This window comes from Dermochelys coriacea, chromosome 15 (genome assembly GCF_009764565.3).
Source record: "Dermochelys coriacea isolate rDerCor1 chromosome 15, rDerCor1.pri.v4, whole genome shotgun sequence".
Classification (NCBI taxonomy): Eukaryota; Metazoa; Chordata; order Testudines; family Dermochelyidae; genus Dermochelys; species Dermochelys coriacea.
The window spans coordinates 21,813,192-21,832,975 of NC_050082.1; the positions used below are offsets into that span (position 1 = coordinate 21,813,192).

The 19,784-nt window shown below is 41.0% G+C and overlaps 1 protein-coding gene across 3 annotated transcripts in view; it reads right to left on the minus strand.

Annotated features, from left to right (window-relative positions):
• Positions 1-16,912: 16,912 nt before the first annotated feature.
• The window catches only part of GLT1D1 (glycosyltransferase 1 domain containing 1), an 88,624-nt gene continuing 85,752 nt past the window's right edge, over positions 16,913-19,784 (minus strand). For all 3 annotated transcript variants that reach the window (XM_038373742.2, XM_043497856.1, XM_038373741.2), the window contains one exon: positions 16,913-19,308. In XM_038373742.2, coding sequence (XP_038229670.1) covers positions 19,162-19,308 — 147 coding nt within the window. In that variant the 3' untranslated portion in view covers positions 16,913-19,161. The remainder of the gene's footprint in view (positions 19,309-19,784) is intronic.

Below are 19,784 nucleotides of genomic sequence, written 5' to 3' on the forward strand. Positions count from 1 at the left end.
CACTGAACTGGGATTCAGGAGACCTGGGTTCCCTTCCCCCTATCTGCTGTATAACCCACAGCAAGTCATTTCTGTTTCTCTGCTTCCCCACTCTTTGTCTTGGCTGTTTAGATTGTGAATTCTGTAGGGCAGAGGTTATCTCTTGCTGTGTGCGTTTGTACAGCGGGGCCCTGCTCCGGTTAAGATCTGCAGGTGCTGCTGGAATTCCAGCCACAAACGAAGCCATCGTAACTTTGATCATTTTTGCAAGGGTGGTATTTTGTCCCCCTAATTGTGACATTCCCTTCTCTCTTGCTGTGTGTTTGGAGCAGTCCGATATACTCACAGCTGCTTTTGCATCTGGTGCCAAAGCAACATATGATGAAGCAATGATTTTCACCTGTTGCTTTCCACTGCTCTGTGTCACTGTCTCATTTGCCTTTGACGTTTCTTGAGCATGATTCTGAAGCTTTTCAAGCTGTCGGATGAAAGTGAGTGATGGTCCGGCCTGGCTGCAGTGCTGGTTTAATATACTAAAGTGGCAGCAGAGGAATACAATGGGAAATTATCATAGCAGGGCCTCACTGGCAACCATTACTCATGCAGCTAACTTGGGCTCTCATTAAACTCAATGAGATTACTGGCATGAGTAAAGTCACGGATGACATTCACTCCTGTGTAACAGGCCAGCACAAGTCATCAAGTGAGACTTAGGACTTGTTCTCACCCTCTGCACAGGGATGAAGCTTGCTACCTGTGTAAGGGTTTGTACGTTCAGGAATAAAGTTGACACATGGAGATAGTCTAGGAAGGAGTGCTGCTTGGATTCCCAGTCTGCAAAGACATACTCAAGTCCAGGTGGTAATCTGACCTGCTAAGTACCTGCTTAGATTTGGGTTGGCGGCTCAAATACATGTTGAGGAGGGGCGGGGAAAGAGAGAACCAATCTGGCTCTGATATAAAAGCAGCTGTACTTCTGTCTACCATAATCTTCACATAGGGAGGCAATTGTTTGTCTTACCAGAAGTAGGTGGCCACAAGAAGATGACTAAGAATCCCTAATGATACAGTAAATGGAATTGAGCAGATAGGATAATGTGACTGGCTTTGGCAAATCCACTGGTCCACCTAGTACGGTATCCTCTTCAACATCATTTATCATCCAAATTCTACCACCTCCCCACCATAAAACAACTTCCTCCAGCAGAGGATGCATTAGTACATGTGTCCAAAAATAGATGTCCAGGTGTATAATTCTCAGATGGTGTAAGGCCTGAGTTTCATCTTGCTCTGTTTTGAGGCCATTGACTTCAACAGAGTTACTTCTGAATTACACTGGTTGAAAAATGGAGAGGGCTCAGAGAAGAGCCATGAGAATCATTACATGATTGGAAAACATACCTTAGAGAGAGAGACTGAAGGAGATCAATCTATTTAGCTTATCAAAGAGAGGGTTAAGAGGTGATTTGATAATAGAGGGTTCTTTAGTGAACAGCCATTGGATCTTGGTGTAATGCTAGATTGGACAATTTACAAGGGTTGGGGTAGATTCTCCATCACTGGACACTTTTTAATCCAAATGGAATTTGTTTCTAAAAGATATGCTATAGCCCAGCCACTGCTATCAGGGTTGAAACAGGAATTAATACAGGAATGTCCTGTGATCAGTGCTATGCAGGAGGTCAGAGTAGATGGTCATAGTGGTCCCATCTGGCCTTGAATCTGTGAATCTATTACCAAGATCAGGAACTCTTCAATAACATGCAAAAAAGTAAGTAATAGGAAATCTTCACTTGACAAGGATGAATGAGAACTCTTCTGTGTCAGAGGCAGGTTGAGGGCCTGATTCCAATCTCTCACTGCTGTTAAACTGGTGTAACTTCTTTGCCATCAGTCAATTACTCCTGATTTACATTGGTGTGAGGGAGATCAGAATCTGGCTCAAAAGGTACATAGAATACGGGGTTGCAAGGGACCCTGAAGTCATCAAGTCCAGCCCGCTGTGCTGTGGCAGGATCAAATACAGCTAGACCATCCTTGACAGGTGTTTGTCCAACCTGTTCTGAAAAGCCCACAATGATGGGGATTTCACAACTTCCCTTGGAAGCCTATTTAAGAACTTCACTTCCGTTATAGTTAGGAAGTTTTTCCTAATCTCTAACCTAAATCTACTTTGCTGCAGATTATGCCAATTATTTCTTGTCCTACCTTTAATGGACCTGGAGAACAATTGATCATTATCCTCTTTATAACAGCCCTTAACATATTTGAAGATGCTTATCAGGTCCCGCTCAGTCTTCTCTTCTGTTTAGATTAAACATGTTCATTTTTTTTAACATTTCCTCACAGGTCAGGTTTTCTAAACCTTTATCATGTTTGTTGCTCTCTCCAATTTGTCCCCATCTTTCCTAAAGTGTGGTGCCCAGAACTGGACACAATACTCCAGCTGGGGCTTCACCAGAGCTGAGTTACTCAAGTTACTCATCTCCCCCCTTTAAGGTCCAATCCAGTGCCCATCGGAGTAAATTGAAAGCCTCCCTTTTACTTCAGAGGGAACTGCATTAGGACCTTACAGATTTAAGAGACAGATTCTGATCTCATTGGCACCTGTGGAAATCTGGAGCATTTATTTTATGGGCTTTTCTGTGGCTTTCAAACATAGCATCTGAGCACCTCACACTTGTTGATTAATTTATCCCCACAATGCCACCATGAAATAGACACAGAGAGATTCACTGATTTGTCCAAGCTCACAGAGGAAGTCTGTGGCCGAGTGAGGAATTGAACCCAGCTCTCCTGAGTGACATCCTCCCTTTAGATGGGTTAAAAGATAGGAAACAAAGGGTAGACATAAATGGTCAGTTTTCAGAATGGAGAGAGGTAAATAGTGGTGTCCCCCAGGGGTCTGTTCTGGGACCAGTCCCATTCAACATATTCATAAATGATCTGGAAAAACAGGTAAACAGTGAGGTGGCAAAATTAGCAGATGATACAAAATTACTAAAGATAGTTAAGACCCAGATAGACTGTGAAGAGCTACAAAAGGATCTCTCCAAACTGGGTGCCTGGGCAACAAAATGGCAGATGAAATTGAATGTTGATAAATGCAAAGTAATGCACATTGGAAAGCATAATCCCAACTATACATATAAACTGATGGGGTTTAAATTAGCTGTTACCACTCAAGAAAGAGATCTTGGAGTCATTGTGGATAGTTCTCTGAGAACATCCACTCAATGTGCAGCGGCAGTCAAAAAAGCGAACAGAATTCTGGGAATAATTAAGAAAGGGATAGATAATAGGACAGAAAATATCATGTTGCCGCTATATAAATCCATGGTATGGCCACATCTTGAATACTGTGTGCAGATGTGGTTGCCCCATCTCAAAAAAGATATATTGGAATTGAAAAAGGTTCAGAAAAGGGCAACAAAAATGATTAGGTGTATGGAACAGCTTCAGTATGAGGAGAGATTAATAAGACTGGGACTTTTCAGCTTGGAAAAGAGATGGCTAAGGGAAGATATGATTGAGGTCTATAAAATCATGACTGGTATAGAGAAAGTAGATAAGGAAGTGTTGTTTACTACTTCTCATAACACAAGGACTAGGGGTCACCAAATGAAATTAATAGGCAGCAGGTTTAAAACAACTAAAAAGAAGTATTTTTTCACACAACACACAGTCAACCTGTGGAACTCCTTGCCAGAGGATGTTGTGAAGGCCAAGACCATAACCGGGTTCAAAAAAGAACTAGATACATTCATGGAGGATAGGTTATTAGACTATTAGCCAGGATCGACAGGAATGGTGTCCCTAGCCTCTGTTTGCCAGAATCTGGGAATGAGCGACAGAGGGTGGATCACTTGATGATTACCTGTTCTGTTCATTCCCTCTGGGGCACCTGGCACTGGCCACTGTCAGAAGACAGGATTCTGAGCTAGATGGACCCTGGGTCTGACCCACTAGGGCCATTCTTATGTTATTCTGGACAGCATAGTCTGGCCATAGGCTTTAACTAGCAATGTATTTCCTTGATAATAACAAGTAGCTTGTTTGTCTGACTGTGAGTATTCCATTAACTTTTATTTAGTTGGAAATAGCACATGTGGGAAGGAAGACAAAAACCCTGACTGTAATCTTCAGCTTTTGATCTGAATCAAGAAATAGGAATGAAATTACATGTTTTGAATAATTCCGTATGTTTTCTCACTAGAATACTGAACTGCAATCTTAACCTCCGAAGCAGTTCCCTGTGGTTATAGCTAAGTTAGTTGATTAAAACATTTTTACCAGAGACTTGCAAGTAGTCTTGTGGTCTGATTTATTCTCATTGTTAGCACTTATTTTTACTTTTTCTGTCAGATAACATGAATTTACCGTTCATTTAGCATCAGGGCCAAGAGAACTATTGTGTTAGCAAAATAACGGGGCATATTATCCAGCGCAACATGGTGTTTTTTTCTCATGCTAATGCACCTCTTGAAATACAATGAACAACACTTAGCTGCTTTAGAGAATTAACAAGTTTCACAGAATAATGGGTACCTGCAGTCATTGTACTGGACCTAATTTTATCCTCTGTTACATCTTGCAATCCAGCCAAAATCAATGGGGTTGCATATGTGAATCCAGGAACAGAAACTGACCCTTTGAGTTATCGCGGTGGGTAACCTGGTTGATGATAGGTTTCAAAGTAGCAGCCGTGTTAGTCTGTATCCGCAAAAAGAACAGGAGTACTTGTGGCACCTTAGAGACTAACAAATTTATTAGCGCATAAGCTTTCGTAGGCTACAGCCCACTTCATTGGATGCATAGAATGGAACATATAAGTTGGAACATACAGATAATGGAAGTTACCATACAAACTGTGATAATGGAACATGCAGATAAGTTGGAAGTTACCATACAAACTGTGAGAGGCTAATTAGTTAAGATGAGCTATTATCAGGAGAAAAAAACTTTTGTAGAGATAATCAAGATGGCCAATTTAGACAGTTGACAAGAAGGTATGAGGATACTTAACTTAAGGAAAGAGATTCAGTATGTGTAATGATCCAGTCACTCTCAGTCTCTATTCAAACCCAAGTTAATGGTATCTAGTTTGCATATTAATTCAAGCTCAGCAGTTTCTCGTTGGAGTCTGTTTTTGAAGCTTTTCTGTTGCAAAATTGCCACCCTTAAATCTTTTACTGAGTGGCCAAAGAGGTTGAAGTGTTCTCCTATCGGTTTTTGAATGTTATGATTCCTGATGTCAGATTTGTGTCCATTTATTCTTTTGCGTAGAGACTGTCTGGTTTGGCCAATGTACATGGCAGAGGGGTATTGTTGGCACATGATGGCATATAGCACACTGGTTGATGTGCAGGTGAACGAGCCCCTGGTGGCGTGGCTAATGTGATTAGGTCCTATGATGGTGTCCCCTGAATAGATATGTGGACACAGTTGGCAACGGGCTTTGTTGCAAGGATAGGTTCCTGGGTTAATGGTTCTGTTGTGTGGTTGCTGGTGAGTATTTGCTTCAGTCTGGGGGGCTGTCTGTTAAATGCATCTGATGAAGTGAGCTGTAGCTCACGAAAGCTTATGCTCTAATAAATTTGTTAGTCTCTAAGGTGCCACAAGTACTCCTTTTCTTTTTGCGAATACAGACTAACACGGCTGCTACTCTGAAACCTCCCAAGATCTGTGAGAGTGAGGGATCTTTTTTCAGGATAGGTTGTAAATCTTTGATGATGTGCTGGAGAGGTTTTAGTTGAGGGCTGAAGGTGACAGCTAGTGGCGTTCTGTTATTTTCTTTGTTGGGCCTGTCCTGTAGTAGGTGACTTCTGGGTACTCTTCTGGCTCTGTCAATCTGTTTTTTCATTTCAGCAGGTGGGTATTGTAGTTTTAAGAATGCTTGATAGAAATCTTGTAGGTGTTTGTCTCTGTCTGAGGACTGGCGCAAATGCAGTTGTATCTTAGAGCTTGGCTGTAGACAATGGATCGTGTGGTGTGTCCTGGATGAAAGCTGGAGGCATGTAGGTAAGTATAGAGCGGTCAGTACGTTTCCGGTATAGGCTGGTGGTGATGTGATCATCGCTTATTAGCACAGTATTGTCCAGGAAATGATGTTATTAGAACTAAATACTAATACAATAGAGGTACGTAGCACTCTAGCTCTTCTCATCTCCAAAGGCCCTTGTAGAGAAGTGTGTATCTTTACCCTTATTGAAGAGATGGAGAAATTAAGGCCCACAAGATGAAAGGTAGTTACTAATTTTGGATGACCAGCTTGAGACTCATGATGTAGTAAAGGGGTCATCATGGTGTTAACTGGCTTACCCAGGCTATTAAGGGAGGAGCCATAATCCTCTCCTTTCTTACTTCCTGTTTTAAGGGGAGTTTTCACCTTTCCCCACTCTGTTTGTTGTGATGCAGTTGAATAAAGCAGCAGGCTCCCACATCCTTCTGTCCTGTGAGTATTATTTTTGTTGCACTGCTTGGTCCCTTTAAAAAACATAGAGTCTGGTTTTGAGAGAGGTTGAACATAATACTTAGTCTTGCCTCAGTGCAGGGGACTGGACTAGATGATCTTTTGGGGTCCTACATTACTATGATTTCTATGATCCACAAGTCTTGTCAGAGTCGGTGGGAGGTCAGAGGTACGGCACATCTGAAAATTGAGCCCTAGTTCTCTCAAGTTGGGCACCTCTGAAACTTTTGGCCAAAGCAACTTGCTGTAAATGCATCCGATGAAGTGAGCTGTAGCTCACGAAAGCTTATGCTCAAATAAATTTGTTAGTCTCTAAGGTGCCACAAGTACTCCTTTTCTTTTTGTGGATACAGACTAACACGGCTGCTACTCTGACACTTGGGTAAACTAGTGAGCCTGGAATTCCTCGCCCCAGGTCTCCACTGAGCCTTACCTCCCTTCCAAAAATGAGGCATTAGTGTAAGAATTGTCACCTTTTAAAAGCTAGTGGCTTTTTTAAATGGGAGCCTATCAGATAATTTAGGCTGTAAACACAGATTCTGTTTTAATATCTACATACTCTCGGATATAACCCTAATCATGATGAATTTTACAACAGCCAGGAAACACACTATGCCATCTGAATTTCTTTTTAAGGTAAACATTCCCCTGCAGTGTGTACAATCCAAACTCTGGGAGACCGAGTTCTTAACAGAATGCCCCAGCAACATGTTTGGGATCAGGATCATGGACCTACTTGTCTTTTTCACTCCTCCTGGGGTGGCCCAGCTGTTACCTGCCCTTTTAAAGTGATGTCATAATCAATAGCCTGGAGCTCTAATGCCTCCTGTTAATGCCATTTCAAATAAGCTTTGCACGAGAATCCTTGGACTTTCATGAATAACATCAAGGAGGGTGGGTGTGTACAAGTGGGCTTTCTAATGGTAGCTCCAAACCAGTGGGGATGATTGCAGGCTGATTCAGTGTCCTAGTGTGAACTGCTTGTTTTTTAATGTTCTTGCATTAGCGCTAATAGGCATTTCTAGCCGCATCACCTCCAAGGGGTGAAGCAACAGGGCTTTACTTAAAACTGATTTATTTTGCTCAGTCCTAGGATTGAAAGTTAAAGTCTAGTGGGTTCATGTGACTTATTCTCTCCCACAATAGAGCCATTGCAGAAATCTCTCCCACTAGTTCAAGAGAATTCTCAAATTTCGTATAAAAACTCTGTGCGGTAACTTTCCTTTTAACACACACAAAGCGATTTTAATATTTTGAGCAGGGAGACACCTACTTCAGCTCTAATCTCTCCTGACATCTCTGGCTGAGATAATGATGTTCCGTTGGGGAACTTTTAGCTGTGCTAAAAATAGTTAGGAACAGGGAGAGTTTGGCATTTGCAGGCAACATTCAGAAGATGCTACAGAGAAAACAGTGCCCATGTTACTTAACAGCTTATGAGAGAGAGTCCAATAGCTGTTTCACCACTACATCTTTATTTTTCTTTCCTAAATAAATCTTACATCCCTTCTGTGGTGCCTGAGAACGTCTAACATAAATAGATGCAAGTCCACACATGCAGTACCCACTGATGTGAAGGCTACAGTGGAACAGGAAGTAGTTTCTAGTCACTTGAGCCCGTGCAAAAACATAATCACGGCCCTGATCCTGCAAAGACTTCCACGCCCACTCAACTTTGCACCCTGTGAGTGTCCTTGTGTCACTGCTTACGACGCACAAAGTTAAGCACCATGCATACATCTTTGCAGTATCGGGGCCCATATCTAGAATATCTCTTTGGATAAAAAATAAATACGAAAATACCAAAGCCAAAGGAAACAGCCAATCTGACAGACTGGTGACATATGTCGAGGCTGGAAGCTCAGAGATACAGGCAACAGCAGATTTCCACATTTCTCTTCAACTAAAGGGAATCCTCTCGTTTCCTGTTCAATATTAACTAAACTGAACAAACAAAATCCCAAGGAAAAATACAGATTCTATCAAAAAGCAGTGGGGTTTTTTCCATTTTTTTTTTCTGTTTAGTGTCTTTTTAAAAATGGAAAAATCAAAGAAACAAAAACCCACAGAAGACATACAGACTTCACCTTACCTCCAAAGAGCTGTGGAAATTTCCTGCTGTACTCTGTGTCTTTGGCTGCAGCACTAACTTTCTGACAGAACTTTGATGCATGGCATCGCAGCCTGTTTCAACTTGGAGTTACCATTAAAATGGTCGCATCCATGGATTATACAGTTGCACGGTCAATATTAATAGAGGCTTGGAGCAGTTTTCAGGGGTGGTTAAATGCTTCTTTGTCATTTTTAGCATAGGTAGCCTGATTAAATGAATGTTTCTGCCATCACCTCAAGGCAGCAGTAAAAATCACAGAGCTTTCCTTTGAAACCTAGCACCTAGATACTTCATTGTGATGGGTGCGCGCACACAAAAAATGCAAAGGGAAAACTGTTCTTTCCCATGTGGTTCATAAGAGAGGTTTCTTACTTCAGCAGCAGGCATTTCGTGTATCTTTTCAATCAGTTGTTTGTCTGAAACATTTCTGGTACTGCATATTATGTAATATTATGTGCCTCCCATCGCTACCTTCTTGCAATTAAGTAGTGATGTCCACCTGGGGCTCCAGGCAATCATTTCCTGACTCTAAACCAACAGCTTCGTGGAGTGTTCATCACCATGCTGATTCCAAGCTTCAAATCTCTAAGTTGTGGTCTAAACTATGTGCCATGATAGGCAGGAGGATTTCTTCCTCCCAGAGATTTGTGATACATCCACTGTCTCTCGGCACCATTAATATTAAGCGTTTTCATCACCCCACGTACTGAATGTGCTAGAAATCCATTCCTGCCCACCTCTGCTGGAGGGCGTCTGCCCCTTCATCCCTCTCTCTTTCTCACGACTCCTGCCTCAGAAGTTTGTCCTTGGCAATTTGACTCTTGAGGAGGCACAGCCAAAGTTGCAGTTTGTTCTAGCGTAACAAGCTAGTGGTTTTCCTGGAACCACTCCACTGGCCATTCTGCAGAGGCTAGCTGTGCTTCACGTAGACTTAGAATTGCATGGATTGTAATGAATGCATCTTGCCCTTTCAGTTAACTCTTTGATGCTTGGGGTTGTGATTTTCAAACAGGAAATGCAAACGCATTTCCCATTAGAATTATTAGCTGCTACTCATACTATGTTGGCTCTAAGAGGCCAATGGGCAGCTCTCCTAGTTAAAATAGGGATTAGCTTTGTTGGCAGTGCACGGGATGGGGTGGAGTGTGGCTTGGTGCATTTAGATTGTCACTTCTGTAGACCTGCTAAAATGCCAATAGGATCAAATCCCTACCAGCTGCCAAGCTCCCCAGTGGCCTATAGGAAAGGAGTTGGGAGTCTGAGTCCAGTTCCTATTGGACAGGCATCCATATTGCACACAGAAAACTCTACCACCCAAGTTAGCACTAGCTGGCAACTTTGCTGTTGGTGTGAGCAGAGAGATCCAGCCTAAGTGAGTGGCTCTGGAGTGCCAATTACCTTCTCCAATGGAGAAGGTGAACCTAAGACAGGGCTGAGGCAAGTTAGCGTGATAACATGAGGTAAAGCTGGTGTATACTCTCCAGGAGTGCCAAGCCAGTATCTTTCCTGAGCATGACATTTTCCTTCAGCCTGTTTTTTAACCTGCCATAAGCTCTAGAGTGGCCCTTTGAAAAATGGGGTTGAGTAATCTTGGAGGATAGTGATGTGTTTACCACAGCACAGTGACCAAAATCTAGCAGCAGAAGATTGAATGACCATTTGATAAAAGAAACCCACTTCCCCACTCAGTACTTTCAGCCCGGTGCATTACCCAGAGATTTTGTCTCTGGTTATTTTTCTCTGTGGGGTACATTCTGATCTCAGTTACGCTGGTGTAAATCTGGCATAACTCAGGTGAAGTCAATGGAGTGACACCAATGTGTGAGGAAAATTAGGCCCTGTCTCTTCAGTCTGCCTCTTGAGTACCTGCACCGCCCTCTACGGCTGAGTTTCATCTGTCCCGTGATCCATAACAGAGGCCGTCTGCTCCCCAGTAGCCACACAGATACTTACCTCAGATGCCTTGCTGTGGGGCTTATCACCTGTGCTGGCCTCCATAGCCGCTGTGGCTGCTGAAAAGGTTTTAGTGGCTATTTTGCTATTGGTCATCCACTGGGGGATCCTGGGAGAATTCCAGTGCCACAGAAACAGCAGTCTCTGGGGGCTTGGACAGCCATACCAACAAGCAGTACCACTGTAAAACCTGCTTGTAAATGGACAGGTAGTTTCACCAGCTGGGGAAAGGAAGTAAAGCTCCTAGCATCAGTCCTCTTAAGGCCATTTCCTGAGGGTTTTATGTATTATCCACAAAACAAAAGCAAATTGACTGAAAAACACTGGGCAATAATTCCCTGAGGCTTTCCCTGATTCAGGCAGGTAGGAGTGGAGAAGACAGACCTCTCCTGTTAGTGACCAAGCTTCTCCTCATTTTATACTCTGCTGAATGGCCATGTGACCAGACAGGGACCTGTTAACTCTTTACAGGCTGCAACTTCTTTTTATTTGACTCTACTGCCACAGATTTCCCCTTGTCACACTGCCTTAGCAGCAGTAATGGTTCTGTTTTGAAAAGGCTTGAGGAAAGAATAAGTAAAAAAGGCAAGAAATCTTCCAGTGCCAAAGGATTTACCTCAGCAGCTATGGCTGGGAGCCTTCCAGCTCCAGCGCAATCCTAAATACATCCTGGTGTTTCATTTGGACAAATGACTGGTGCAGGGACACACATGTTACAACAGCAAAGTGGGAGGATGCCGGCGGTAATAAGAGACTAATATAACTCCACTGATACCCTTTAGCACCTTCCAAGGCTAAACCACTAACCATTAAAATCCGTATAAAACAGTAAATGTAATCACCAAGGTATGCCACAGGACTTGTGTAAGGGGTCCTCAGGAGGTCGGTGAGAGGGTTGACATGGTATTAGGGCACGCTGAATATGTAGGTCACCTATTCGTAACATTCAGATATATCAGAAAACTGTTCTTAAACTTGCCAGGTCTCCTCTTACCTGGCAGGTTACTTGGCATATGGTACAAGGGACATTTTTCCGAGCTGATCTTCCATACAGTCCTTAGAGAGTTAGACGACAACCGATGCTCAGCCAATGCAAGCTTGTTTTAAACTGCATTACAAATTGTGGGCCAGAATGTGAGACCCTTATGCTGACCGTTATCTTACTCCTGGGTCTTGTTGACTTAAATGACTGTGGTTATTAGGTGCCATTCAACAGGAGTAAAAGCAGTGATGACTTTAATGTCTTGTTATCACTTACATTAACATCTTTAAAAAGTTAGGCCCCAGTTCTGCAAATGCTTAAGCCCCTGCATAACTTTACATATGTTAGCATATGTAACTTTAATGTGAAGTTACAAGTGTGCAACCTTGGGGCCTTACTTGGGACAATGCTGGGAAGAACCACATGTGCCTCCAGTAACTATGAATACTTGGGATACATCCTCAGATCCAATAAGCAGGCAGTCTCACGCAATGGGGAGCAGAGATCCACTATTGGTTAGAGTCTAAACTTTCAATATTAAAGCAACTAGACTCGGACCAACCAGACAGAGCAGAAGACGGAAGTGGAATAAATTTCAGGGTGATGAAATTACTCTGGACAACTTAATGAAAAAAATGCTTAGATCCCACTGAGCCATTAAATGATTGATTTCCACATGGAAGCACCCATCTCTTTGGACAAGCCTCTGACAAAAGTGTTTCTTTATTTTCCTGAAGCACTGCTCTTGACCAAATTATTAAAAAGAGAGCGAGAAAAGGACAGAGACCAGGCTACAAGCCCCACTACACAACAGAAAAGATATCATCAGGTAAGATTAAGCCAAAGATTAAGGAAAAGGGGGCAAAGATTGATCAGATTTTCACATTCAATTAGCAGAAAGGCTGATGGCAAATTACATTTGAAAAAGAAGCACCAAGAGCTTTTAAGTCTTAAAATGGAGTTTATCATCTTCCTCTGGTGGTTTTTTGTTTTTTTTCAACCTCTGATATTTGAACTAGCTTGATACCAAGAGAAAAGAGCTTGTCTCCTTGAGATCAGAAAGTAACTACCTTTGGCTAATTTGGTAGCTCTGTGCCATCCATTAAGATTTGAAATCACTCTGGTCAATTTTGGATTGAAAGTGGCATCTCAAAGGGTTGTGATTAATCCACTGAGCCATCCAACCTACTGCAAAATGTCAGATTTAACATGTACGAGTCTTACAGACATTTGCCATCTCTGATAAACTGACAACTGCTCAGTAGAATTGTTAACTTTTGCCAATTTGAAAGGCCACATTTAAAATGTTAACTCTCTAAGTGCCTTGAGACACCAATTATATATAGTTGAAGCCTGTCTCCCCAAAGAGCCCTTGTGTATGAAAACACTTACAGAAAGTGCTGTGGTTCCTCACAGCCCTTTTACTGTTCTGATTCCTTGGGAGAGACCATTTTATTTTGTTTGGCTTTTAACTCCTTGCACATTACCGTAATGAGCCAGATCTGAACAGGAAAGCTTGACTTTTGCTCTCTTTAAACCCGTAAGGAGCTGTATGTAAAGAATTTCCCCAATTCTATCAGGGTGAGGTTGCTGTTTTAAGAATCATTTCATTTTCTGGTGCTAAAGCTGCTAGAACTATTAGATGGCACCAAGGCTGCACAATTCAAATTCTGAGTAAGGTCTAACTACTCCAAACTCTGGGTATTCAGACTGTGAATGCTAGAATTAGGGTCCAGCCACAAAGGGCTACATTCTGACTCAGCTTGTGTGCCCATGCTAGGGAATAAGAAGTCTTTTGCACCCTTATGCAGGCTATTGGGACTTTACACACAAGGGTAAGTGGGGCTACTCACCTGCTTGCTCCCTCCTCAGAAAAGGAGTCGAGAATAGGTAGAGGATTAGATCTACTTCCTCCATTTGCTGGCCAAAGTATCTGAGCCAATGTTGCGAGTAGAGGGGAGGAGTAATTGATTACTGGTATAGGCCAAAAGTTAATTACTAACCCCTGGGAGCAAGGAAAGAATTGTGTCTGAGTCATAGTGCCTCCTGGGGTGTAGCTAATTGGATTAATTAACTGTACATGTTGAGGTCCTGAAATACAGTACCAGCCACAGGGATAATACTCAGTGTGAGTTTTCTTGGGACAGCAATTGGAGCAAATCATTTTGGAGCCATAGGTGTTATTAAATTGAGGCTGGCCTCAGTTGCAGGACTTCACACGGTAAAGGAAATGGCTCTGGAAAGAGGAAGCCAAGAGCCCATCATAAAGATGGGAGTAGAAGGAAAGAAGGCCTCGGGTCAAAAATGATTAATGTTGCATGTAAAATGAGCTTGGCTGTTTTAAAATTAATTAAGGTTGCATGAAAAGTCCATTGTGCCTTAGTTTATCCATCTGTCAAAGGGGTCTAATATTTACCGGACAAGGGGATTATGAGGCTTAATGAGTATTTGTAGTCCTTGGATAAAAGGCTGGATAAAGTGCAAAACATATATGGAGTCAGGTGTATAAATACACATTTATTGTGACTGAAAAATAGCCCCTAGCAAAGACTGTAGCCCCTACCCCCCTAATCTTAGCTAGACATGGTTTTACTGCTCCCAAGAAAAGTTAGGTGATGAATGGCATCTAAATTGAATGCCAGTAATCACTGAACATTGTCACTGGATGCCTGTATAAAATAGGCTAATGTGCAATTGTCAGTACAAGTTGGGTTAGTTTTTAATACGTATGTTTCAGGTGGGTTGTTTGTTTTCATTTTTTCTGCACGGTTATCCCATGTAAATGAGTGTATTGCTCTGTTTCCCAGATGCATTTTTCAAATATATAAATACTGCATGAAAAATTGCATGTTAATTACGTTTTAACAGAATTTCTTACTTGAACACATTTTTTGCTGGAAGTATTGCAATTGGCTTATTCAGGTACAATTTGTCAAGGTGGAAAGTTGCTTGATGTTTGGCAATTAGTGTGTTGCATTTCAAACAAGTTTTCTAATAATCACACCATTAACTCAGTACTTAGCAGTGGAGCTGAACTCCAGCCCACTTGTTTGTTTTAATGACCGTTGTCAAGGTTCCTTCCCCACTCTGAACTCTAGGCTACAGATGTGGGGACCTGCATGAAAACCCTCTAAGCTTATTTTTACCAGCTTAGGTTAAAACTTCCCCAAGGTACAAACTATTTTACCTTTTGCCCTTGGACTTTATTGCTGCCACCAACAAGCGTCTAATAGATATATAACAGGGAAAGAGCCCGCTTGGAAACGTCTTTCCCCCCAAAATCCTCCCCAAACCCTACACCACCTTTCCTGGTGAAGGCTTGATAAAAATCCTCACCAATTTGAATAGGTGAACACAGACCCAAACCCTTGGATCTTAAGAACAATGAAAAAGCAATCAGGTTCTTAAAAGAAGAATTTTAATAGAAGAAAAAGTAAAAGAATCAACCTCTGTAAAATCAGGAAGGTAAATACCTTACAGGGTAATGAGATTCAAAACATAGAAAATCCCTCTAGGCAAAACCTTAAGTTACAAAAAGACACAAAAACAGGAATATCCATTCCATTCAGCACAACTTATTTTATCAGCCATTTAAACAAAACAGAATCGAATGCATATCTAGCTAGATTACTTACTAAGTTCTAAGACTCCATTCCTTTTCTGTTCCCGGCAAAAGCATCACACAGACAGAGAGAGCCTTTGTTTCTCCCCTCTCCAGCTTTGAAAATATCTTATCTCCTCATTGGTCATTTTGGTCAGGTGCCAGCGAGGTTATCCTAGCTTCTTAACCCTTTACAGGTGAAAGGATTTTTCCTCTGGCCAGGAGGGATTTTAAAGGTGTTTATCCTTCCCTTTATATTTATGAGAACCGTGCTTCTGCATATTTGTCAAAAGACAACTTCTGTTGTAGGAAGGAGCGGAAAACAGTGCATCATAGGTCACAGTAGTGCAGGTGGGGGATCACGGAAATACAGACAAGGAAGTCCTGTGAGAGCTGGTTCTGGGAGACTGGAAGTCAGTGGAGCTATGTCCATTTATACCACCTGAGGAGTTTCCTCTTAAACTCCTCCTTCAGGCGTTAATTTACTGTGGAAGAAGTCGGGGACTGGCTAAAAGAGAGATCGTGGCCTGGTGAGCTACCTCACCAATGACTGGCAATGGAGTAGCCCACAGCAATGTTGGCCTACAGTCTGAAATAAGAGTAGCTGGGAGTAACTGATAGGTCAAGATTCATTGCAGGCTTAAAATCTGTTAATATGTGGTAGCTGGTGGCCATTAAACTCAGAACTCATGCTGACATAATTATTTCTCAGCATCTACGTGGTGGCAAACTGCCCCCAGAAAGAGATTTATATAATTGATTTCATGGGACCATTGTGATCATCTAGTCTGAATTTCTCTAGGCCATAGGATTTCTCTGTATTAATTCCTGCTTCAAGTCCAAAAGCACTGGTTAAACTACAACATCTCTTTTAGAAAACCTTCCAGTTTGAATTTAAAAACTGCCACTAAATCCAATGGATGTTCCAAAGTTGTTCCAATGAGGAATTATTCTTACTGTTAACAGTTTGCACCTTATTTCCTGTCTGAATTGATTTAACTCCAACCTACAGTCAATGGATCTTGTTGTACCTTTTTCTGGCAGACTGAAGAGCATGCTCATTAAATTTCTGTTCCACATGTAGGTACTTATAGACCGTTATCAAGTCACCCATTTAACCTGCTCTTTGATAAGCTAAATAGACTCAGCTCCTTAAGTCTTTCACTATAAGGAATGGTTTTTTGTCAATCCTTGACTCATTCTCCTGGCTCTTCTCTGAACCCTCTATGAACCCTCTCCAATTTATCAACATCCTTCTTGAACTGGGGACTCAGTATTCCAGCAGCAGTCGCACCACTGCCAAATACAGAACTATCATTACTATTACTTTCTACTCTTACTCAAGAATTCCCCTGGTCATACATCCAAGGATCGCATTAGCCCTTTGGCCACACTGGGAACTGATGTTCACTTCATTATCTACCATGATACCCATGTCTTTTTCAGTGGCACTGCTTCCCAGGATAGAGCTGGCCATCCCGTTAGGATGGCCTACATTCTTTGCTCCTACATGTATGGCCTTATACTTAGCCATATTGAAATGCATATTGTTTGCCTGTGCTCAGTTAACCAAGCAATCCATACTGTTCTCAATCAATGATCTGTCCTCTTAATTATTCACCCAATCTTTGTGTCATCTGCAAACTTTCTCAGTAATTATGTTTGTTTCCAAATCATTGATTAAAAGCATTAGCATAGGGCCAAAAAGCAATCCTTGTGGACCCCCATAGCTGCTCAATGATGATTTCCAGTTTTCAATTAAATTTTGAGCTATCATTTTAACCACTTTTTAATCAATTAATGTATGCCATGTTGATATTGCCTCATTCTAGTTTATTGATCCAGATGATGTGTGATTGCAAGTCAAATGCCTTACAGAGGAATATTACATCAACACTATTACTTTTATTAACCAAACTCATCAAAAAGTGATATGAAGTTAGTTTGACAAGACTTTTTTTCCATAAACCTATATTGATTGGTATTCATTATATTACCCTTCTTTAATTCTTTATTAATTGAGCCCCATATAAGTTGTTCCATTATTTTGCCTTGGATCAGGCAGACAGGCCTACAGTTAGCTGGGTAATCCTGCTTGCCTTTTTAAAATATTGGCACAACATTAGCTTTCTTTCAGTACTCCGGAGATTCCCAATGTTCAAAGGTTTATTGAAAATCTACATTACTGATCCATAGAGCTCCTGAGCCAGCTCTTTTAAAACTTATAGATGCAAGTTATCTGGACCCGCTGATTAAAACATATCTAACTTTAGATAGCGACTGTTTAACATCATCCTTAGTTACTATGATTGGAAAATCTATCATCATCATGATATAAATACATCATCTCTTTTTCCTCAAATACAAAACAGAAATATTGATTGAACACCTTGGCTTTTTCTGTATTATTTACTGTTCTACCATATCCATATAGTAATGAACCAATACCTAGGACTATTAGGATTCCTTTTGTTTGTTATATAATTTAAAAAAACTTATTTTTATTTGTACTGCCCACAGATTTATCCTTGTCCTTTTGCTTCCCTTAATAATTTTCCATATTTTCTAGCTTCTAATTTATATGCATTGCTATCAACTTCTCCTTTTTTTCCATTTCTATTATAATAGATGATTTTCCTTCCCCTCTGAGTCAGGCTGTTTTTTACCCAAACTATAAGAGCAAGAGAACATGTATAGGAAGAGCATAGCAGTTATAACCCTTGAAATCATGCCAGTTTTGTCCCCCATGGTTTGCAATGTCCAATGCTATTGAGGACAGTACCAACTGAGTCAAACCACTCCAAATATATTACAATAGAAAATTAGAAAAGGTCTCAGAAGTGAATGCAGGGTACTAAAATTACTCTTTTTCTTCAGGGTTACTGACTAAACATTTGCAACACAACCAAGAGTCAACTGGAAAGCCAACATGCACAGTAAATTCATTAATACAAATAGGGGGCGATCCCTAGCCCATGAAAGTCAATGGAAAGATTCCCACTGGCTTCATTGGAGGTTGGATCAGGCCCATATACAGCAATTAGAGTTTTCCAAAAACAGATGTTTAAAAATTGTAAACACTGTGTGTGTTTTATAAATAGCAGCCTTCCTTGACACCAGATTATGGAAAACCAAGATACGACTTTAACTGCTTAGCAGTCAATAATGATTGATTTGGGCTTCGTGTGGGCATTAGTAGCACTTCTTAAAATACAATATCCTGTTATGTTAAGTTCACAATAATAATTCCTGAGAGTCACTCATGACAAAAGTACCAAATTACATACCAAATCTAAATTACATCATTGCTCCTTATTATAGCCTCCATCCATCTTTTGTAAGAACATTCACCGTTTGGGAGGTCCCCGAAGTTTGGTAATTTTTAAGAGATAGCTGCTGTCTTCCAATAAATCATAAATAAAGTAGACTATGTAAACAGCAAACGGTGAGTACAATTTTTCTCGCTAGAAAGCATCAATGTCTGTATTGCTCATTAGCTCCAGCCAGTTACATTCTTGATAAAAGGGCAGTCCTGTGATTAATTTATGATCTTCCCCTTTAAAATTTAGATCATGTAGGCCTGGCTGACGTGCTTAATGCATTTATATGTTTGATCATTCAAAATACAGATGAACCCTCTCTTACAACATTATGTTTATCATTGACATATATCTGAATAAATTCAAATAATTAAAGTTGAGTGTAAATGCCTTAATCCCCATTAGCTTTGTCAGGCTACAACACAGTGAGTTTGCATGAGTTCACTGTGCATGAAATCCACCCCTGTGCACAAGGAATAGCCCTCTTTTGAGGCCCATATGATCCCACAATATTAAGAAATTGACATATTCTTGATTTCACTGGACCCGCCCACCATTGGAAACAGGATGATGAATTGGATGGATCACCGGTCTGATGCAGTATGTTTGTAAATTGGGCACAGTCGAGTGGAACAATATGTTCATAAAGTGTGAATTTTTTTCTTTAAAATAATCTAATGACAGTGCCCTCATTAAAGTGATACAGAATAAGATCAGTTTCCACATTAGATACCGAATGATTCACTGGAGTTTCAGGACAAGATTTTGATAGGCCTCTCTTTCACATTCCCATGAGTGGTGTTTCTTCACATACGCCTTTGCCTTTGTCACAATTTTTCTTTCCAAACTGGGGTCATTCATCAGACTTTTGGAGAGCTGGACAAACTCCTAAAAAGTTAAAGAAAATAATAAAGGTTACTTGTGGTTCTACTGATCCTGAAACAATCCTGGAACTGCAATAAAGCGGTTGAATTTAGAGTGAATACACACACCAAACAGTTCAAGCGCCATTCTTCAGAGCTAAGTACCACATTTTATATATAAGTACAGATCAATAAATAACAAATACAATTTTTAATCCTTTAAACAGCCCACTAACTAGAGAACTTAAAACCATAGTCAAATCCCTCAAGCGCTAAATCAGATGAAAATATGGACAAACAATTTAATGAGACAGAAAAGTGTTTGAGCACCATACATTTATGGCAATGGAGCATGCTGTAGCTGAGTAAGAAGTTACAAATTCAACTGGTTTCCTGGATGGAGAGCTGGTAGCGGACAGTTTTGATCTAGGCTCAACTAGGCATATGCCTGGTTGCAAATGAGGCATCTTTAGCTAATTGCATGCTTTTAATGAGGTTGAG